This window comes from Benincasa hispida, chromosome 4 (genome assembly GCF_009727055.1).
Source record: "Benincasa hispida cultivar B227 chromosome 4, ASM972705v1, whole genome shotgun sequence".
Taxonomy (NCBI): Eukaryota; Viridiplantae; Streptophyta; class Magnoliopsida; order Cucurbitales; family Cucurbitaceae; genus Benincasa; species Benincasa hispida.
Genome location: NC_052352.1, coordinates 27,268,106 through 27,285,355, shown reverse-complemented (window position 1 = coordinate 27,285,355; position 17,250 = coordinate 27,268,106). Strand labels below are relative to the sequence as shown.

The following is a 17,250-nucleotide window of genomic DNA, read 5'->3' as shown; positions in this document are numbered from 1 at the left end:
GTGGAGGGATTACGTGAAGAAAAGTTCTTCAAAGGCAAGCTTTCTTGAAACCCTAATTTCTTTTTTCCCTCTCAAGCATGCTGTAATTTTCTGAAATAATGCATATTTTGTGTTCTATAAAATTTTTTCTCTAAAAATAAAATTTTGGGGCTGATCCCCACTTCCGCAGTGGACCTTAGGGTTCCTTCAATTGGTATAAGAGCGGTAGTTTTTGTCTCAATTTGTAATTTTCCATAATTGCATTTACAGATTTGGTGGATTGCATTCTGTAATATTTTTCATATTGATGAATTGTATGGAATGCGAATGGTTTCAACTTTTGGATGTTTTGGGATTGGACCCTTTTAGATTTATCGCTTTAATTTTACAAATTGGTTCGTAAGAGCCCTTTATTTTTTGACATAAATTGCGATAGAGTCTGTATTTTGAAAGTCATGAGTCGTTCATGATCATTCGGGTGGATTTCTTTAGAAAATGCAAAAATCGAAGAAGAATCAATGGATTTCGCAACTGTACAATGGCTTCTGTACAGTAGCGTTGCAACGTTGCGAACGATGAATGGAAGAATTTTTTGAAGCGTTGCAATGCTCCGAGACAAAAAAAATTTTAGTTCACGCGTGGTTGTGGTTCTTCCGGCTCATGGTTCATCCGGTTCGCTTGGTTTGGCTAGTTCGGGTGCTAGGCAGTCTAGTTCATGCGGTTCAAAGTCCGGTTCGCTTGTTTTGAACCGGTTAAGCTATTAATTTGTAATAGTTAGCTATTTTTAATTAATTAAATTAATATAAGTATTATATTAATTTAATTAATTATTTAGGAGTCCAATCCCAGTCCAACAATTATTTAAATTATGCATATGATGTACGATTTAATTTATAAATTTATATGTCATAATGTATGTCATATAGTAAAATCTCACTATAGGCTATGCATTATTCATGCATCATTTATATTATAAACGTTATAATATATAGTTGTATGATTTAATTTTATAGCAGGCTCATGTATCATATAATATAAATGTTATAATATATGTTTGCATGCATTAAACATAATCATGCATCATTTATATTATAAGTGTTATTATATATAGTTGAGTGTATGGATGTATGTATGTTATTAATTATATCATTTCTTTAGTATATAAGTATTATGTATGTTAAGTAATGAAATGGAATTGCATGAAGCATGCCACTACTTTAGGTTATTTTATAATTGTTATAATTTACCTAAATATTTTTCACATGCAATGACTGGTTTTAATTTATTTCATTTCTTTTATAACTGTTATAATTAAATGAAATTATAAATTAAAATCAATAATTCAGAATTGCAGGAAAACCTTAGGATAAAATCATTTTTTTAAATAGTTTTAAAACATGATTCACATAGACCTAAGATCACATTTCTAATGAGATAAAAAAATAAGTTTAATCTTTTAATCAGTTTAATAGGATTAAATTGGTTTTACTAAAAGATTAAATTTGTAGCAAATGTATCTATAAAGGACCGTTTGTCTAATGCTACTTCTGTCTAGGCTGGGTATTTAAGCTGACGAAAACGGAACACCCCTATCTGGGAACTGACCTAGAAAGGTTAATTAGATAGATTTGCTACAAGCATGCAATTATTGATTATGGCTTATTAAAGTGTTTAATGAACATTAATCAAAGTTGTTTAACTATCCGAGTAAATGTTGCTTTTGGGCAAATTTAAACAATCACTTAGTAAAATAATTAGCCGTATTTTTCTAAGTTAAATTAACTCTAGATAAAACACTAAGTGGGAGGAAAATGTGGTATATAATACCTCATTTTTTCCTTTTCACGTTTCTCCTTATAAGTTCACACCGTGAGATCTATACTCGGCCTTGAGGCACCTTTGCTTGTGTCCCCTACGGATGGTGTTTGTATAGGTCAATAACAAGGTGAATGGAGAAAATGTTCATAGTAAATGGGAGAGGGACGTTTGTTAATACATCCCACAGTCTCTCTCATTAGTTTGTAGTAAATTTTCATGCTCAGCCTCAAACACTTTTGCTTGTGTCCCCCTATGGCTGCCATTTGTATGACTTTTTACTAAACTCCAGAAATAAATAGGATTGCTTTAGCTTTTACCCCAATCGGTTTTTCCCTACGGTTGGTTATAGGGTTGGCAATGGGGCAGGCCAGAGCGGGGGGCGTCCCCCGTCTCCAGCACCGTAGGGGAAATCATCCCACATCCCAAAAGGCAGGGACGGGGGTGGGGATTCTCCATCGGGGAAACGGGGTCCTCGCGGGGCCCCATTCCCTGTTTTCCCTTAGGGAATCCCCTACTAATTCCATGTGGGAATTCCCCATTTTTTTAATTAAAATTTTATTTAAAATTATATTTCATTTAAAATTTGATTAAAATTTGGGCTTGACTTTTGGGCTTAGATTTAGAATTTAAATATTTAATATTGGGTTCCACATATTTAAGTCTATACATTATAAACATACATATAAATAAGTTATTTAATATATTATAAATATATATTTATAAAATATTAAAAATATAAAATATATCAAATCAGGGTCGAGATCGGGGTCAAGGGCGGGGTGGGGATATCATCCCATCCCTGGACGAGGCCTCAAAAAATATTCCTAGTTTAACCCTATTCCTTGGTCAAACCGAGGATTCCCCGACCCGATCGGGGCGGGGCCCTGCGGAAATTTTTGCCAACCCTAGTTGGCTCATTGGGTTGGAACTCTAGAATCTAAAATGAGGGGTTACACTTATAAGAAAATGTTAATTTTGCCAACCCTAGTTTCTGGACCGAACAATGGTGGCTGATATTTACAGTAACAAGGAGTTGTTCTGTATATTGGTTGAGATGATCTCATTTCAGTGAAGGGGTACTTGATCACCCTACGATGACTTTTATCCTGCCTCACTGCAACATCATTGTAAAATAGATGTCACATAGGGTGCATTATATTATTTTGCTAAATTTGATTGGTTTTTCAAATGAGTAATGCTTGAATTCTAATATAAATAAATTGTATGTTTCAGCAAATTCATCATGAATTCCATAACACTAAACTTACTTGCCATCGTCAAACTTATTGGTGAAAATTACACAACATGGAAAAACACAATCAACACAGTATTAATCATCGATGACCTGAAATTTGTCCTTATGGAGGATTATTCTCTTGTTCTTGCACAAAATGCTCCTTGGAACGTTCGGGAGGCATATAAGTGTTGGATACGGGAAAATGAGAAGAATCGAGCGTATATCTTGGCAAGACTTTCTGAAGTCTTGGCCACAAAGCATGAGCCCATGATAATTGCCCGTGAGATCATGGAGTCCCTGCGGGAGATGTTTGGACAACCGTTTTCACAACTCAGGACGACGCTCTGAAAAACATCTTCAATGTCTGTATGCAAGAAGGAGCATTTGTTAGAGAACACGTTCTCAACATGATGGTCCACTTCAATGTGGTGGTGATGAATGAGTATGTCATTGATGAAGCTAGTTAAGTTAGTTTCATCCTGGAATCTTTACCTAAAAGTTGCCTACTGTTTCGTAGCAATGTTATTATGAACATGATTGACTACAACCTGACCACCTTGCTCAATGAGCTTTAGACTTTCCCATCCTTGATGAAAACCAAGGAACAGAAGGGTAAGGAAAATATTGTTTTATCTTCTAAGAAGTTCTACAGAGGTTCGACCTCTGGAACTTAGTTTGTACATGTTTCTTCCAACACGAAAAAGTGGAAGAAGAAGAAAGGTGGAAAGGGGAAAGCTAACCCACCAACTGCTGCCCAGAAAGGCAAGAAGGTCAAGACTGTAAAGGGAATATGTTTCCATTGCAATCATGAGGGACACTAGATGAGGAATTGTCTCAAATACTTGGCAGAAAAGAAGAAGGCCAAGCAAGATAGATATGACAAATACATTATAACATAAAATTTATTTTGAGAGGAATTAAATATTTGAATATGATTCAAATATTAATTATATGAATGAGATTCACATAATTATATTTAGTATAAATGAGATTTATATTAAATATCATGCAATAATGAGAGAATTAAAACTATAAGTTATATTGTATTTGATACAATATAACACTATAAGTTATGTGTTATATTTGATATAACATATATAATATATGATAAGGTAGTTATCATATATATATATTAATAAATATTATATATATATAATATATATATATATATATATATATATATAATATATATATATAATTAAATAATTTGTATATTATTAATTTTTGAATAAATTATTAGGAGGGAATTGTAACTCCCTACCCACTGTTCTCCAACTTCATACGTGATTGTGTGGTGGTTTTACAGGTGATTTTTCTTATTTTTCTCTTTTGGTTTCTTACAGAGGAGAGATCTCTCTGTAATTTTTCCCAAGGACATCATATTAATTCCCCTCCAAAAAACTCTCTCATTTTTTTTCCAAAATCTCAGAGCCCACACAACTCCTGAGAATTCTCTTCCTATACAAAATATGAGTAAGATTTTGTGGTGGGTCATCTTAGATTTTGTGGTGGTGGGCATCTTGGTTTAACTCTGTCGAGATTGTTTGTCATCGACATGGAAGGATTACTGAAGAAAAGTTCTTCAATGGTAAGCTTCTTGAAACCAATTTTTTGAAACAATGCATATTTTGTGTTTGATAAAAAAAATTTTAAGTGAAAACAAAATTTTGGGACCGATCCCTGCTTCCGTAATAGACCTTAGTGTTCCTTCAGTACAATTTCATACAATTAGAAAAACTAAAAATCTCATTCTTTATAAAATATATGAGCTGTCATTGTTCATAGCAATGGTAAGATTCCACCTAGAGATGTCCAAAAATCCATGGGACCACCTCGAACGACGGGGAATCCCCGAATACATAGGGAATTGGGGAAGGAGTGAGGAATTTTTTTTTCATTTAAAATTCGGGGCCAGGGACGGGGAATATACCCCCGGCCCTCGCTCCGACTTTGTATATAAATTATAAATTTTTAATATATATAATATAATATTGTAGCTTTATTAAGATAATTATGAATGTTTTTAATTATTTAAGTCAAGATTTTATTACTTTAATTCATTTGATGTTGTAATATTTAAGTTAGGATGCTCTAAATGTTGAATTTAATTTTTACAAATTATGAGATTTTAGCATTTTAATTATATTTTTAAATTACATGTGTATTATTGTTTTATTAGTAAAATTGATAATATTTCATTTAAATGAAAATTCAATTGAAAATGTTTATAGAATTGTAAATTATATATATATATATATATATATATATACTATAATATAATATTAATATTTAATTGAAAAAAAAATGTTAGAGAAAAATAAAGGCGAGGAATTTTTCTCGTGGAATCTCCGCCCCGTCCCGCCCCGCCCCGTGGACATCTTTAATTCCACCATAATTATTGACAAATTATTGAATCAAAGATTAAGAAGCAAAATTTTAATGTTTTTTTACTCTCCTATAATTTCAAAACGTTTTGAAACTATTTGTAATAATATTCTTTAGAATTTTGGACATAAATCGAGGCTTAGAACTGTGCATATACATGCATATATATATAATTCAATTTTCAAGAATGATAAATGGATTTAATATGCAAGATGTCCACTATATGATTACTTTAATTGAGAAAATTTAAGCTCTCTCCTAAATTTTGCGATTGTTATAATATAAATCGATTAATGAATAATTGTATCAATTCAAAATTTGAGCTTTTGTAAATTTATCAATTAATACTCTCCTCTAGATCTTATTTAAAAAAATATTATGTGAAACATCTTAGTGTTGGTTTTTTTGGCCCTTAATCTCAAATTATATTAATTTTAACTAATTAATTAATTAATATTTTGATGATAACAAAATTGCTCTTATTCACTAACAACTTTAGTATTTTGAAGTATCCATTGCGTAGAGTTCGAATAACGGTTTCAACACAATTTAAATCACTTAAATAAGAGTTCGAACAAAAAAGATATGATTGAAATAAACTTAATAGAAAATATCAGAATTGATGACGTGTATAATTTTTCTCATCAAAGTGGACCATCTAGCTGCACAGATGGAGGAGTAACACATGTGGACTTTTGATTTTTTTTTTTTTTTTTTGTGTCTAATGGTTGGTTGAGTTTAAAATCTCTATCATTCTTTTTCTTTTTTCAAGATCCAATGACCAAATTAAATTAGTTTTCAACAATTTTCCTCTCTATTTAATTCATCTTCTTTCTAAATTGTGATAACAATTTTATTATTTTCAATCCTCCATAACACATAAGCCTACCATTGTTGCTCTCTCACTAGTCTCAATTTTCTTCTTTTCATTTCTTCTTGTTCTTCTTGAAGAGAGATCTTTATGTTGTGAGGATTGATTCATTAAGTGTGAAATTTGTAAATCCACTATTTTAAAGAGTTTGTCGAGTGTGCTATTTATTTTTTCCAAACCATTATAAGGGTAGCTCTTGATCTTGAAAAAGCAGTTGTAATAGTTTGATCCTTAATCGTGGAAAAAATCGGGTTTGATCCTTAATCGTGGAAAGATCGGGTTTTGTTCTTACGCTCGGAAAAAGAACGTTGTACAGTTCGACTTTACTTTAAATTGTAGAAAGAGTTAAGTTCTAGTGGCATATCCTTGTGAAGTGAATGTAGACCAGTTGTGCTAACCACTATAAAATTTTCGGTGTCAATTTTTATATCTCTCCAATTTAATTTTGTAATTTATTTATTTAATTGTAATATTTGTTCTTGAAATATATTGTTCACATTTATTTATTTTAATTGGTAGTTTTTAAATTCTTCCCTTAAACACAAAGCATAAAGCCATTAATTACTTTCTCTAGAGCATGGAGCATGAGACAGTAAGATGACCAGTAATTATCTAAATTCTTCAGCCTTGTAAACCTCTATATGATATCAAGTAATGAGAGTGCTATCACCTCCTTCTATATGGTAGAATGATTCATAAGTTGCCACTCCAGACTTTGGTTCAGGTAATTCCAACTCTTCCACAAATCTAGCAGTCATTTGTACAAAATCGTCCATACAAGACCGTTTCCATTCCTTGTTTCAATGTGGCAGAAGGTGATGAAAAATTAGAAGGGCATCTGGAGAGTTTCAAATCGAAACTATTGATATTATATAAATTCATAACCAAATTAGGAGAGTTAGCATAATTATTATTGACTTAAGTAAACGCGTCTAAAATGGCGTGAACGAAGTCCTACAACTTAATCATAGAACTCATGTTCATCCACAAGAACAATGAAGGGGACAGTAGAGAGAAAGAGGGATAAAAAAGGAAGGACTCTGTTCCATAACCTACCATATTGGATTTAAATTTTAGGCAAGACAATACACAACAATAGTTGTTAGTGTTTAGGTTAGTTCTCAATTTGGTATCTTTTAAAATTCTTGATTTTAGGTCCTTTGTTAAAAAAAAAGGAAAAAAATTTGTGAAGAAAAGGTTAATTTATCATAACACTATTATATTATTAACTTATTTGAATGGTTTGAAAGCACCCAAAAGTCAATTGACATGTTATCCAATTTGTTTATCTTCAAAATCTTACTCAAAAGCATGTTTGAGAGTGATTATAAAATAGTTAAAATCACCTTTAAATATGTTTTTAATCCTTCAAAACAAATCTTGATGATATGAAAATTGTATTGAAAAGGGTAAAATGACATATCAAACTAATTTTGAGCGATTAAAGTCGTGTTTTGACGTAATTTTGAATATGAAAAATGTGAGTTTGGTCATTTCAAAATCACCCACTTTTTAAAATTATCATTTTCAAGTGGTGTTTGTTTCACAATTTTTCCATGAGATTTCAGACAGAAATATCTTGTTTGTTTCACAAAATTCAATTTTTAAAATCTAGGATATTATTATTCATGGAATTTCAAAACCCATATGACATACGTTTTTAATACAAGTGTGGGATTTTTATGCCTAGGAGATAACCAAGAAAAATATACTTTAATTAATTAATAAATTAATATTAATTAATTATTAAATACAAATATATTAATTAGACTTAATAAATTTCAACTAATATCTTTATAATTAATATTTTATATTATCTTAACCAATTAATATACATTATTATGATGATTAATATCGATATTCTAATTAATTTATAATAATTTAATTATTTTTAGTAATTAATTTAAATTAATTAATTATGTTTAATAAAGGTCTCATATAAAAGTATTCATTTATTTTTATTGTTATTCATTAAATAATGCTAAATTTATTTGATGACTATAATAATTGGTCTCTTGTATTTATTTAAATACTTACTTAATTTTGGTTTCTATATACAAAATTGGTGAATTGAAAACACATATTTAACTTTCAAATATTAATTAAAACCCAGACATTCAAATCCTAGATATTTAATATCGATACCCATAAAACAATTTTGCAATCTAAACGGGTCTTAAAGGTCTATTTGTTTCATAGGTTTTCCATGAGATTTCAAACAGATATTTAATATTTTGTTCGTTTCAAAAAATTTCAGCATTAAAAATCTAGGATATTATTATCCAAGGAAGTGTGAATTTTTTATGCTTGGAGATGATCGGTTAAAATATAGCTTAATTAATTAATAAATTAATATCAATTATTCATTATTATTAATTTTAATTAACTATTAAATATAAATATATTAATTAGATTTAATAAATTTCAATTAATATTTTACGCTATCTCAACTATTTAATATAAATTATTATTATTATTATGATTATCAATATTCTAATTAATTTACAATAATTTTATTATTTTTAGTATATAATTTAAATCAGTTAATTATGTTTAATAAAAGATTTAATATTAAATTATTCATTTATTTTTATTTTTATTGATTAAATAATGCTAAATTTGTTTGATTACTACAATAATTGGTCTATTGAATTTAGTTAAGTAATTATTTAATTTTTGTTTCTATATATAAAATTGATAAATTGATCACACATATTTAACTTTCAGAGATTAATTATTTTGCATATCCAAATAAATACATTAATTATCTCAGACATTTAAAATCCAGACATTCAGATCTAAGATATTTAATATCTATACCTATAAAATAATGTGTGCGATCCAAACGAGTCCTAAGAGTAAACATAAGAATTTTGAAATAGGGTGTTTTCAAATGTAGAAAATTGGGTCAACTTATTTACAAATATAACAAAATGTCACTGTTTATCATGATAGATAGATATTGATAGACATCTATCAGAGTCTATCATTAACACCGATAGATATCTATCAATATCTATCACTATCTATCGAGATGGACATTAACATTTTACTATATTTGAAAATATTTTTAGCAATTTTGCTATTTAAAATAATTACCCTTCAAAATATTGAATTAATTTCCTGAAAGCCTAGGGATGATTTGGTATATTACCTCGAAATTCCAGTCTCCATACAAGAGGTCTGGATCTCTGTTGTTGCTCCAAACATAAGTAAGAGCTGATAATTTCTCTGAACCATCCTGAGAAGACAAAAAAAAAGAGCAGAGATTGTGCATAGAAATATGTGCCAAACATTAGTAGAATTACTGAAAAAATGGTTACAAAAATTAAACAAATCTACTGTTTAGCCCCATTTGTTAACTCTGGATTTTGATTTTGATTTTTTTGAAAATTGTGCTTGTTTCTTATTTCTTTTCAAGGACTTTTGGTTTTTTGTTTTGTAGGTAAACATTTAAATTATTAACCAAATTTCAAAAACAAAAACAACATTCAAACACTTCAACAAAATTTCAAAAGTGGAAGATCTATTAACAAATGACAAACAAGGAGTTCAAACCAAAAAGGCAATGCATATTCAGTAATCCTCTTTTAACTTTTAAATCAATATCCATAGCCAAAGATAAGTTCCTTCACAAGAACTAAAAGGTTTCCAATATTTACCGCCAAGGAAACTTCAACAACGCTTCTTTCATATTCAACATCTTCAAATATATCAAAAATATCCAGTTCGGGTTTCGTGATGCCGAAGAGAACCTGCCAATGAACATAACTATTCCTTATGAAGGGAGGATATAAATTTAACATATGCCATGTCCATGTTTAGATTACACAAGAAAGCAAAAAAATCTTTGACATTCCACAAGCATAAGAAATGCTTACTCATAATGGAAAATGAAATGGTTAGCAACATGATTTAGAGAAAAATTAATGGAAGAGTTGGAGTTCGAATTAAGGTTTTTTTTTTTTTTTTTTTTGGAGGGTCAAATGAAAAACGGGTACTTTTTGAAATTAAATGAAAAACAGCATTTTGCTTATGTCAACATCCCGTGAATTTATTCATTCGACCCTAAAACTCATCCACTTGCTATAATTTATAAGTTCTTTTTATACTCGATACTCGATACTCGATCCTCGATCTTCGATACTCGATACTCGATGCTCGATACTTGATCTTCAATACTTGATGCTCAATGCTTGATATTCTACACTCTATGCTTGATGCTCTACACTCTATGTTTTATGCTATATACTAGCTACATGCTACTCGACCCTTGATCCTCGATCTTTGATACTTGATGCTTCATACTTGATGCATTACACTATATGCTCTATTTTATATGCTCTATACTATATACTAGTTACATGCTACTCGATCCTCAATACTCTAGGTCCTATGTTGTATGCTCTATATTCGATTCACAAGTTCACTTGATGCTCGATGTATGCTCTAATGTTATATACTCTATGTTTGATTCTCAATTCAAAGAAATGCATAAAAAAACGCAAAGAAAGGGAAAAAAAGAAATGCACGAACAAAAGGAAGAAGAAATGTAGAAAGAAAAACGCAAAGGCCAAAAAAAAGAATCATAGAAAAAAGGAAAAAGGAAAAAGAAGAAACTCAAAAAAAAATGAAAAAAAAAAAAAAAAACTACAAAACGAAGAAAATAGAAAATAATACATTTAGGGTTAAAGTGGTAATTTTACACAGTTATGCATAAGTAGAATACCAAATTTCGTTGATTTTTAAAATGGTACCAATTTTTCTTTTATGCCTTTTATTTTGGATCATATGTGTCATTTTTCTTGATCATCTAGTACACCTCAAAACAAATTCTTAATCAGTTTTCAACTAACTAGACAAAGACACCAAAACAGGAGGGGAAGATAAATCATCAGAGAATTCAATTAGAACATCTCAGGAATCTCTCCAGGTGTGAGAAGAATACAATGAAAGAGAGAAAACAAATAAACGCAAATCCAGAGCTTCAAAAAGGAGATGTAGGTTTCGTTTACCTTTCCGGTAACTCTGTTATTCTCAACAGGCAAAATAGCTGGATACACACGTCCTCTAACGCTAAATCTCTGGCTGCAGATTCAAAACAACCCATTTTTCACAACAAAATTCGCGCATATGAATCCCTAAATGACCAGCAGATGAATAATATTAATATCCCTAAATGACAGACTCATTCTCCAGACTAGTTTAGATATCGATTGTGTGGAATAAACATCACGATTCATTAGCCTAAGAAGTTACGAAACCAAATTGGTACAGAAATTCGTTCCATTTGTTTCCATCCTCAATTTAGACGGAGAAATTATGCGAAATAGATAGAAAAAGAGTACGTAAGAACAGACTGACTAGCCATGGAGAACCGCAGAAGACGACTGAGGAATGCGCTTCAGAAGAACGCGAACGACGTCATCGGCTAAGAGACTTCCATAGACGAAAACGTTGTGAAGACTGTGTGATTGATCGGAAGGAGAAGCCGCAACCACCACCGGCGACGGCGCCGTCGAACTCATCGTTCACAGCGACGATGAGATTCCACCAGAATTATTGGGAGATTATTTGAATCAAATATTTGAAAATTTGATCCCCAGAGGACATCTAGAAAGCATTATCTTCATTAATTGATATACATATATCACTAGGATGGGGTGTCAGCTTGATTTTAAATATAACACAATGAGTACATTTATTTACGAATATAACAAAATAAAATGTAGATGTCTAAAATTAATAGATTGTGATATTTTGTTATATTTGAAAGTATTGTTAGCAATTTTATCATTTAAAATAATTATCTCTTAAATTTGATAACTTTATATATATATTAAAAGGAGGAAAGTAGGAGATTTTGTACATTCACCTTTTGCCCCTACAATTTTAGCAAATGACTACTTTGCCCTTGGCCGGACTTTTTGAGGGTACAAACTTATTGGGTGTAAGTGGTTGCACGTATTAAATAAGTGTTTACATTCCTATATGAATGTGATGCTTGTATAAAAATGTGACAATTTGAGTTTAGATATCCGTTGATACTATTCGATCTTTGGGACACAACTCTTTGAGTTTAGGTATCTGTTGATTGTTTTTTTTATAGATGGGTTATACATAGAATGAATGTATTCATTCATGTATGGATGTGATCCATATAAAAGACAACTTATCAAATTTAGGTGTTTACTAAGAGATGTTAGAATAATAAAAAAAGCAGTCATTCGAGCTTTCCAATATGAATAGTTTGTTCCATCTAGAATAGGGAGACGAGTGGTAGAACCATCTTCTTTGATCCCGTTCATGATCGAAGCACCTGAGATAAAAGTGACCCTTTCTGATACCAATTGAAAAGGCGATAGGATGACTTGAGTTTCCCCTAAAGCTAACCATGATTGTTTGTGAATCATAGTGCCACACGAGAAGTATGACTATGACACCATGCGTCCGAATTTCAAACTTGGGTTTCTAACTAGAAAATTTTAGAAGACTGAAAAAGAGAGAAGAAGAATAGGATTAAGCTTTAAAAATATGTCATGGATGAATGTTAATATGTATCTTGAAAATTTAAAGGGTTCTTATTAGAGAATTTATTGTTGATGAATGAAAATTTTAGAATGAATTAAAGAGAGAATATTAATTTATACTCATAAATTCTATCAACTTAAACTCTAAACTAATCATCGTATTGTTTAAATTGAACTTTTGTAAATGCATCAATTTGAACATCTTATTAAATTCTGTTTGGATCAATATCATGGGTGACTTATAATTTTATCAATTAAACTCTGAACTGTTTTCAAATGTAATCTTAATAAATTTGATCTTGCAACTTGACTTTTTTTTTTCTTTTTTCAAATTTTAGAATAGTGGGTAGGGAAATTGAACCTCTAATTTTAAGGTTGATAGATTAAACATGATGTTAATTAAACTATGCGTATTTTGACATGTGACTTAATTCAGGATGATGAGTATGTTTGAATTAGTTTGAGAAACATATAGAAAAAGCAGACTTATGACTCTTGATTTATGAAAGACGTAAATATTCACCATCTCCAAATATTTTCTTGTAGCATACTAATGATGCGCCTATATCATTAATTAACCCACTTTAGATTTAAACTACCTTTTTCCTTTCACAACCTTCTTAATATAAGCAATTAAGAATGTACATCACTGAAAAAGAAGAAGAAGAAGAAAGAATATGTTATTGATGCACTCATTTACTCATATTCATGACAATTAACTACAATTCATTGATATACTTAATTATAACTTATATTTACTAACTCTACTCTTAATAAACCCAATAGAATTATCATTCAATAGATTGAATTTTACACGCTGTTTGATTATGACCAATACGTTGATTTTGTGCAATTTCATTAACACATATACTGAATTTATCCTTTATTTTTTTTAGGTCGTCTTTAGGGTGTTAGAATAGTGATTTTAGAAAAAAAGATTTAGATACAACTAATTTTTAAATAATCAAATTTATGTTTGGTTCCAAACTCTTAAAAGTGATTTTCTTGATTTGGAATTATTATTTTTGTTCTTGAATTTAGAGTTACCCAATTCAAAATTGTATTTTCTATTTGAGATATTATTATTTAACTAAATAATTGTGGTAAATATCTATTTCTATTTATTTTATCATTAAATTCTCATATACGTGGTTGATATTTTGACTAAGGTGAATGTTTATAATATATATCCAAAGAAAATTCAAAAAACGTATAATTGTTTGTTTTATTAATGATTTATTGTCTCTCATCTTTTGTTCCAATATTAAAACTAAACAAAAATGATTTCAAAATAGCTACCCAACATTATTTTAACAAAAACTACCATTTTGGGACTGATTTTCGGTCAATCACTAAACATAAATCACCTCTCAACTAATTCCTTCAAAATCATATAATTTTAGATTTTTTTTTAAAATTGATTTTAGCTCATGCCAAACACCATCATTTTAAGAAAAAAGGATTTTGGCAAAAAAAAAAAAAAAAAAAAGAAAAAGAAAAGGTGATTTTGATCATCTCAAAATCACTCTCAAACATATTCTTACTCAACATTTGACCATTTGAGTTAATATGTTATCATCAACCTTTACGATCATGTTTGTATAGAATATCCCCGCTTACATGTATATACATGAATGATCAGGATCAGATCATTTGTAGCACTTTACAACAATTGTAACACCTACAAAGTGGGTCATACTCGTAGTGTCACTAAGATAAGGTACCCAACCTTATCCATCTACTACACATCATTTAGGTTATCACTTAAACATGATCTACCTGTATGTGTCTACATACATGTTTAAGCCACAAGATAACCTTAGATGTTAGTTTATTGGTTTGTGGTTAATGCAACTAAAATATGGAATAAAATATCATATTATTTATTAAATAAACAATGAGTTTGTTCAAAATATTTACAAACTATAGAACCCTACGAGATTTAGGGCATCAACCTCAACAGTTTCAATGGTGGCGACTTCCATTTCTACAACAGAATTATGTTGTTCATTTTCTTTCTTTGGAGGATGGGGATCTACGGTGATCAGAGAGGACCATGCAACGTTGGTGGCTAAGCAGGGGATGGTGCAACTGGGATTGGGGAAGCCAATGAGATTCCTACCGACGATGAAGAACGTTAATGAAGGGAAAGGGGGTTTTTGCACCATTGGTTGTGGTTTTACGTGCCCCGCGCTGGAAGATTCGCACTACGTCGTCCGTCTCCCATCGCCAACTATCGATTCGGCCACGTCGTCCATTTCCCACCTGCAACTCACACCACCGAAAGGAGAAAAGAGATGGAGGAGGAAGAAAGGGGAAGTGGAAGAGTTTCAACTTTTTTTTTTCTTTTTTAAAAAGGAACATTAATGTGTGTGAAGCCCTAAGCCTATGTATGAAGTAGAGAGAATCAACACTTTATATATATATATGAGGCCAAGACCTAAATTGTAATTAGCCACTGATATTAGTGGAAAAACAAATTCTAATGGATTTTTTTTTAAAAAAAAAAAAATGAAATGTTCAAAACATTAATCTAATATAGGCCTTGTTTTAACACCTTTTATGTGGAAAGCCCTATTTCGTATAATCAATTGACTAATGTACAAAACATTAAAGCATGTCAAATATATTACTAATATACTTGTTGATGTACCAGAGTAAGTAAGTGTTTCCATTCATATATGTGGTGACATACAAATGGATCATGTTTAAGTAACAACCTGAAAGGTTTGTAGTAGATGGATAAGGTGTTGGAGTTGATGCCCTAAAGTCTCGTATCCTGTAGTTTAACAGTTTCTACGAACGCTTGTGTTGTATAATATATGATATTTACTTCACATCTTGATTTTGCTCAGTTGTATGTTTTATTTGCTTTACCACAAACTAATAAACATAAAATCCCTGGTTATCTGTATGTAACTTAAGCATGTATGTGGTGAGCCGGTGACATATAAGTGGATCATGTCTTGAGTGATAACCAAAATGGTCTGTAGTATATGGATATAGGAGGGAAACCTTATCCTAGTAACGCTATGGATGCGGCCTGCTTTGTGGAATGGTCACAAGTGTTGTGACTTGTCACAGATGGTTTGATCTTGATCATTCGTGTAGGGGACATGCGAGCGGGGGCATCCTATACAAAGAGTTTGTATAAGACTTGACCATGAAATATTAACATCTCGTTATATAACACCGTTCATGACAGAGACTTCACTTTACTATGATGACCATAGGTAACATGACCACAATCCTGAGTAAGTTGGGAACTCCTGCCATTGAGGGCAATCCTTTGATTTGTATGGGTGCGAATGGCCAGGTCGCCGATCTAAACCTATCATTTTGGAGATTTGTCTGATTTAGGAGTTGGGAACTCAGCTACACAAGATGGAATTCACTATTTCCCCGAGGTAAGGGTAAGTAGATAAGATAGCTCCCTTAAGGGCTAATTCTAGGGCTTGAACGATGTGGCGCCACACATCTTCACTTGGCCCGAGAGGTGTTCACACATAGTTGGACTATGTTGTATTGTTCATTAGAGGAATCAGTGGTACTTAAGGAGTGAGATATAACTATAGGGGCAAAATGGTAAATTGGCCCAACTGTACTTACGAGCATCTGTGAAGGGTCATCGTACTCATGATTGGTTATATCCGATGAACACAGAAATATATCTGTGGTAAGAAGAGTTTAGCTATTGGTCTTTAGTAGAATGCCTGACAGTTAATGGATGGTGGATCTCGTGGCTAAAGAGTTTAGTCAGCTATTCATGGACTGTTGGAGCTTCGAGCCACAGGTCCATTAGGTCCCCTAGGTAGCTTGGATAAAGTCGAGAATCGGTGTTTGGGTTAGTTTCAAATGTTCAAATTGATAATAGGGAGTTCGATTATATATGATATAATTGAACTGGTTAATTATATATGATATAATTGGCTAAATGTATAAGATACATTAATTTTGGAGGAAATTAGATATAAATATAATTTATATAGGGTGAAGGAGAAATTACTATAGTAGATATATGATATCAAACTATAGGGCAAGAATATAATATGATTATATTCATTTATTATTAAATTGGTTATTTATGAGATAATTGGCCATTTTATTCTCCTCAATCATGCTTAGTGGGAGCAGCCTCATTCGGTTATGGTAACCAATGAATAAAATGAAAATTAGTTTCATTTTTTAAAGAGTTTGAAAATTTGCAATCGGTGTGAAAACGTAAACGATTGCCTAGCTTGAGAGCTTATACGATAGTAGCTTATTGTCTAAATGATCGCACACCAGCGCCTAAACGATCGCACGCCTGTCCCTAAACGATCGCTTAGCTTTCCTAAACAGTCGCATAGCATGCCGCGTTTTCTAAACGATTGTCTACCTTTTATCAAACGATCGCTTAGTAAAACCTACACGATCGTGTAGCTTCATCT

At 31.1% G+C, this 17,250-nt stretch overlaps 1 protein-coding gene across 3 annotated transcripts; it reads right to left on the bottom strand.

Moving 5' to 3' along the window:
• Positions 1–2,996: 2,996 nt before the first annotated feature.
• On the bottom strand, positions 2,997–11,922 carry LOC120076387 (AIG2-like protein D). 3 transcript variants are annotated; one of them, XM_039030200.1, is made up of 6 exons: positions 11,651–11,785; positions 11,306–11,378; positions 9,953–10,045; positions 9,445–9,531; positions 6,961–7,084; positions 2,997–3,398 (listed from the first exon to the last, which is right to left on the bottom strand). In XM_039030200.1, the coding sequence occupies exons 1-6, from the start codon at positions 11,659–11,661 to the stop codon at positions 3,166–3,168; spliced, it is 621 nt and encodes a 206-aa protein (XP_038886128.1). In that variant the 5' UTR covers positions 11,662–11,785; the 3' UTR covers positions 2,997–3,165. The 3 variants fall into 3 exon arrangements, with proteins under 3 accessions (XP_038886128.1, XP_038886127.1, XP_038886129.1); XM_039030199.1 differs by having other exon boundaries at positions 3,014–3,398; positions 11,655–11,922; XM_039030201.1 differs by lacking the exon at positions 2,997–3,398 and having other exon boundaries at positions 6,995–7,128; positions 11,655–11,922.
• Between the last annotated feature and the right edge of the window lie 5,328 nt (positions 11,923–17,250).